Source organism: Apium graveolens, chromosome 4 (genome assembly GCF_009905375.1).
Source record: "Apium graveolens cultivar Ventura chromosome 4, ASM990537v1, whole genome shotgun sequence".
In the NCBI taxonomy this organism is placed as follows: Eukaryota; Viridiplantae; Streptophyta; class Magnoliopsida; order Apiales; family Apiaceae; genus Apium; species Apium graveolens.
Window position 1 is genome coordinate 118,324,808 of NC_133650.1, and position 6,297 is coordinate 118,331,104.

At 32.8% G+C, this 6,297-nt stretch overlaps 1 protein-coding gene across 5 annotated transcripts; it reads right to left on the reverse strand.

Moving 5' to 3' along the window:
- Nucleotides 1–339: 339 nt before the first annotated feature.
- On the reverse strand, nt 340–3,920 carry LOC141719266 (floral homeotic protein APETALA 2-like). 5 transcript variants are annotated; one of them, XM_074521640.1, is made up of 11 exons: nt 3,744–3,917; nt 3,015–3,563; nt 2,845–2,870; nt 2,604–2,634; nt 2,301–2,388; nt 2,019–2,164; nt 1,723–1,767; nt 1,484–1,575; nt 1,209–1,393; nt 873–1,100; nt 340–770 (listed from the first exon to the last, which is right to left on the reverse strand). In XM_074521640.1, the coding sequence occupies exons 2-11, from the start codon at nt 3,557–3,559 to the stop codon at nt 576–578; spliced, it is 1,581 nt and encodes a 526-aa protein (XP_074377741.1). In that variant the 5' UTR covers nt 3,560–3,563; nt 3,744–3,917; the 3' UTR covers nt 340–575. The 5 variants fall into 5 exon arrangements, with proteins under 5 accessions (XP_074377741.1, XP_074377743.1, XP_074377742.1 ...); XM_074521642.1 differs by having other exon boundaries at nt 340–764; nt 3,015–3,920; XM_074521641.1 differs by having other exon boundaries at nt 1,215–1,393; nt 3,015–3,916.
- Nucleotides 3,921–6,297: the final 2,377 nt, after the last annotated feature.

Consider the following 6,297-nt stretch of genomic DNA (forward strand, 5'->3'; position numbering starts at 1 on the left):
TATGCAAACAAATGCAAGTAAAGTAGTTTCATATTCTCTCTCTCGTGCTCCTGAATTTTTAAAAAAAATAAAAGTAAGTGGTGATAAATGTAATTTGATCCACTCTCACTTTAAAATTGAGATAAAAATATTTTATCTATTTATCACTTTCTTCCCTTTTAAAAACTCAAACTCAGGAAGAAGGCCTAGAAAGAAATCAAAATTATAGCATTTGGACAATACTATCTTGATAAAAAAAGTAAAGCGTTTGTTGCAGTAATTTATTTTAGTATCGGACATTTAAAATAGAAATTTGGCCACTGCTACCATAAAATGTAAGAAGTACTAAAACGGCACATAGAAACTAATTCCCTGGTTGACCAAGACAAAATTATATATTACTAGAAAGTTATGTACTTAATGACCTTTCAGCCTCTCCCTCATTTGATTTAGAAGGGCACATTGATAGAGAGCTCCAAGAGCTGAACTTTGAGACTTACAAGTACTACATGAAAATTAGAAAGTCTAATATCATCTGGAGAGCTTGATTAAGTATATATATATATAGTTTAATTAGCTCGTACTAGAGTCAATGATCAGGGTGGTCTCATGAAAGAATGAAAGCCATTTGTGTGCAGCCAATTACTATCGGATCTTACTATCTGCTGAGGAGGGAATCCTGATGATGCTGCAGCACTTGCAAATATCTGTGGACCACCGGATTGCCATTGATTATGATAATCTCTTGTAGATGATTGTCCTCCAATATTGCTGCCGCTTGGAAACTGCATCTGCCATTTTAAATTAAAATATACTCTATTATACAACTTATATATATATATATATGAAATTATCGAAGAAATGCGAGTATAGTAAAGCATTAGGATACCCACTTGATAGTTGGAGTTGTGCTGAGGTGGATACATGTGAATTCCTTGCTGCACTTCACCGGCTTTCATGTAATTATTCCAGTATGCACTGTGCATGTCATGCGGCTTTACTGAACCCGGAGATTGAAGGTGAGTTTGGCTCAAAAGTTGCAAAGTTTCCGTCTCATTGTACCCATCTCTTCTTTGTGATTCCAATTGACTTAAACCCGATCCTTGCTGTTGAAGACTGAGCTGTAAATCCACACAATAGCAAAAGCATATGTCAAAACATGTACATGTCAACTTGAATTTAGATTCAACTTTTAATTATAATTCGAATAGAATGGCAAGAATATCTACATGTACCATAGGCCTCATGCCCCGGTTCTGCCAACTATTCATTGAATATCCAATTGAGGCTGAATGTTGATCCCTGATCCCATGCTTGTTGAGGCTGTGATCCTCTCCCGATTCCTTCTGCTTTGAGCCCGAACTACCCAAGCTCAAGTCAAGATTGTGATCCTGTTGATTACTAGAAGAAGTTTCTGCGTGGATGTTTAAAACATTTAATTAAATTGTACATAATTGAACTGGCGGATCAGAAATGATTGACTAATACTCTATTATGAATGTACCAGTAGAATGAAGTTCAATTTCGTAAATGCTAGGATCAAAATTTGTAACGGCTTCCTTTCCGTTGCACTTAATTGCAGCTTTGTCATATGCCCTAATTATAAAAGATATCACAGAACAAATTTTAACAATCTTTGATAATATCGTATATATGTCCTAACAATTAAACTAAATTTCTACTGCTAATGTAACTGTAGATAATTCAAATAAAACAAGGCATGCAAGCATTTTACCAACTCACCTGGCAGCTTCAATTTCAGTATCAAAAAGACCCAAATAGACGTACCTGTTTAGATTACAGGAAACAAATTAGAGGAGTAATTAAAAGATGAGAACATAGTAAATTCATAGAAAAGGCAGGCACAAATAGGCTAGGTAATGCATACTACATTTGTTGAAGAAGAAGGAGATCCAAATATAGAGTAAAAATTATAAGAAAATATAATAATAGTTGGTATCTATGATGCACTATTATTAACAATCAATCAAGCATGTGTGTGCACAGTTGCATGTATCATCATCTGTGCAGTGGCTTACTTTTTGCCTAAGAACTGGCCCATTCTAGCTTCCCATCTGCCACATTTGTGCAAAGTAACACCCCTATACTTTGAACTCCCTCTAGGAAAGCCGGTACTTTGTCTTCGGAGAACATGCACAAACTCTTCTTTTGTTAAATTGGTCATCTGTTACATTTTCAACAATTTTCACACATTACTGTTCTTTGCACTTGGCTAGATCTAGAATTAGATATATAAGGTGAAACATCATGTATTGAGTTAGTAAGTGTTTTTGACCTAGCTAGGGAGGAGGATAGGGTACCTGTTTCAAGTCTTCTTCATAGTCCTCAAGTACAAAATTGATGTCCGCCTCCACTCCCCGAAACTTGATGGCCGCTCTATCGTATGCACTGATACATACATAGATATGTAGTAGTAGTAGTAGTTAGAATATGTATATGTGTATAAATGGCAAACAAATACTGTAAAGATTAGGATTGTAACTAGTCTGTAGCCTGTTCCCCCATAAATGAGTAATTGGTTCGGCCGGAAAAAGTGAAGATTATAATTACTACTACTAGTCTACTTGTATTTGTATGTATATCTAAAAGCTGAAAATGCTAACCGGGCAGCGGCATGTGCAGTGTCAAATCCACCTGTTCGTATATTTCCAAGAACAACCCACAACACTTTATCAATACACATACATTTATATACAGCTATAACCACAGAGAGAGAGAGAGCTGTAAATAAAGAAAGGAAGCATTTTCCATTTTCCATGTCCAAATAAAACAACAAAAGATACCATTTGTTTTCTTTCTTTGACATTCATAGCTAAAAATAACAAAAACATAAACATAACTTACCTAGATAAACTTGTTTTCCACAATCCCTGAATCATCCAAAAATATATCATGAGTTCAACAAACGAATATTAATAACATTCAAGTTTAAGCAAAAGAATAAGAGAAAGAGGAAAAATTAAAGTTGATTTGATATTTCTGCATTTCCCAAAAAAAGAAAAAGTAAAACTAACCAAATATGTGACTCCCATCGACCGGTTCGCCGGTAAAAAGTAACGCCACGATACTGCGAACTTCTAGACCGTGGCCCCCGCCGGCTCTTCTTTAATGGCTGTGGAACTTCCACTGATTTTCCGGGAACTCCGGCAGTGTGGACAGCTTCAGTTTGCCCAAATTTCACACCAACCCAATGAGACCTCGGAAAAGTTGAGGTTGCACTTGCCTCAGATGTGATTCCCATTGTTTCACACGACTCATCCACAGGAAAAAACTGTCGAGTGATCATCGGAGGCTCCAGCTCCGGTGAGTTGTTGTGGCCAACGGAAAAACCAAAAATCTTGCTACTGGTCCTCTTTCTTCTACTACCATCTTCGTCCTCTGAACCATCTTCAATTACAACAGCCGAGGAGCTTGAGTTTGACATGGATCCGACTCGTTTACCCTTGTCAAACTCGTCTCCATATCCAACATGTCCATCTCCATCAAAAGGTGATGAACAACCTTCTTCTGATTCTTCCTCGTATCTTTCTTGGTTAGGAGAGTCATTTAGATTCCACATTTCTCTTCAAAATTGATGAACATAAAATTCTTACATAGATCTAAAATCTATTTATATGATCATCAACACAACTTCACATATTTGTTTGCGAGTAGTTAGATATATATTTGTAATAAGAAAATGTTAAAAGGGAAAGAAAGAAAAGAAATTTGAATAAAAGGTTATGCAGAAGTGAAGAAAAAACCTAGGGAAGTGAATGTTGGACTAGATGTTATGCCTCCCAAACAACTATTTAGTGCCGAATACAGCATAGACGAGGGGCAGTTTTAGGAGGCTTAGCTGAAACAAGCTAAACCCCCCTTGTTGATTAATACTACTAGTACTAGCTTCCCCCCTCTCTCTCCCAACTTGCCCCCAGATTTTTTTTTATTCAGTGACCTTTCACTATATTCATAAATAAATATATTCATAAATAAATAACGGTCTATTATATACATGCCAGAATAACCAGTTTCCAAAATATATTTTCTTAAAAATAATTTTGTTTCTAAATTACAAATATAAATTGAACTAATGAATAGTCTACATTTTTATTAATATTTTATTTGATAGAATTAAGAACAACTTACATGTTCTTAATTAATTTTTTACTTCCAAATATCAAAAAGAGAACCCAGATTCATTGGCTTGGATAATACACTAAGATATCAATAAGAGACAAGAATTCAAATATTTAAATATATTTTATATTTTACTGAACCAAAATCTCACTTAACCAAGTTTATAATTTTCAAATAATTGTTTGAACCAATATTGAAATTTTTTCGTATGGATAAACATAATAATATATATATAGCAATTCCTATTAAGCTCAAAATAATAATCCTGTTTGCATGATGTATTTTGTTTAATTCACTAAAAAGGTTGAATACTTGATACGGTTATTTTTGGGTAGAATGTCATTCTTGTGCAGAAAAAAAAAACAGGAAATTGACATTTTAAAAAAGTCCAAAATTAAAAGGAGGGTTTGTACTTTGTATCACATACTGTCTCATTTCTATCGACGCATCTACCAATAAACTCTTTATTTATTGAATTTGTAAAACCAACCCCCCCTCTCTCTCTCTTTTGGTTACTGGTGGGCATTGGTAGAGCAAATAGGAAGTAAAGAACCGTCTCTTTCTTCCACAACTTTCCCACGTTAACCAAATCGAAAAGCATTCTTCTTCCCCATGGGTGTATAGGAGTATTTTATACACGCATATGATATGATGCGTACAAATTTCTGTGTCTAGAATACCTAATAATGGAAATCGACAGCACCAAGACTAAAAAGATGACTAATTACTCAATTTCTTTTTATTAGCAAACTAATTATGCTGTATCATTCAACTTACTAAACTTTCGTTATTCATTCACAGCTCACATCATGTCACCTCTTCCTCGTCTCCCTTTCACAACTTTTACCTTTTCTAGTAACTTTTCAAGACTTCAATACCCTGCCGGTCCTGTTCTGCTACTAATATTAATTCATTTCGGCCTCTCTTTTATTTTTGGTCATGAGGGAACTAAGCTTAGGTCATATTAATTATTTTCTATAAAATTATATAAATTTAATACAGATGAATAATTAAACAAATTAAGTTTAAGCTTATATTATAAAAGCACCTCATTTCAATTTAATTGCAATTTAAAGTGTTGGTAATAGGAGCCGGATAGAGTGTTGCATTCGAGTAACAAACAACATCAATTCTACCATAAACTCATACAATCAAATCAAACAATCGAAAGCACCTGTACAAATCAAAGTTACCAGAACAAATCCTGGCTGAGAACATGTTTAAAATCTCTTGTCATTTATTTGAAAATATGTTTAAAATCTCTGTTCAGTTAGTGCTTATTAGATTTTATCGAACCGAAATTTTTGAAATTGAATTAATTTTTAACCCAAAATATTTTGATTTGGATTTGTGTTTGAATAAGTTAAAAATATATATAATTTATTTTTAGATATTTGTCTTAATTTTAGAAGAATAGTAAGATAATATGTTGAAAATAAAAAATAAGTGGAGAAAGTTTAGAAAAACTTCGAATTTGAATTAGTTTTTAATCCAAAAGAGTTTAATTTTATTTGAATAAGTTTAAAATATATGTGCCCGCAAGAGTTGACTCAGTTGACTTAAATGCGGTTTATCATAATTCACGTGGTTTGCAGGCTATTGCGTTAATAGCCCGAGTCCGTAAGGTTTACCCAGTGCGCACCCGAAGGATAGCGGCTGCGGGTTATCTAATATATATATATATATATATATATTACATATTTTAGATATTTTTCTATACTCTAAAAAAGAATATTAACATGATAAATTTAATAATAAAAAAGGATGAGAAACTTTAGAATAATAAAAGGTAATTGCATATTTCAATTTTTATTAACTCATATAATTGAGAAAATTGGAACAATAGAGGAAGATGATTTAATAGTCGTCACCTCACTGCACCTAAGCCGCATTTTGAGAAAACATATTTATAAATACCGGTCTTTATAAATATTTTATAGGGTAATTTTTTTAAAAAAATTAGGAAAATATATTTGTATAAAGTTGATTCTAAGAAAAAAAAGGATAGGTGATATTAAAAAGAGAAATTTTAGGAGAAAATTTTGATAATAAATTAATTTAAAGATAAATGATAAGTTTTTGGAGAATATTATTATATGAAGTTGATTTAAGGATAGAGTGGAGAAAGTTTAAGAGAATATAAAATAATTTATATTTTCCTTTATTTTTTATCTTAAA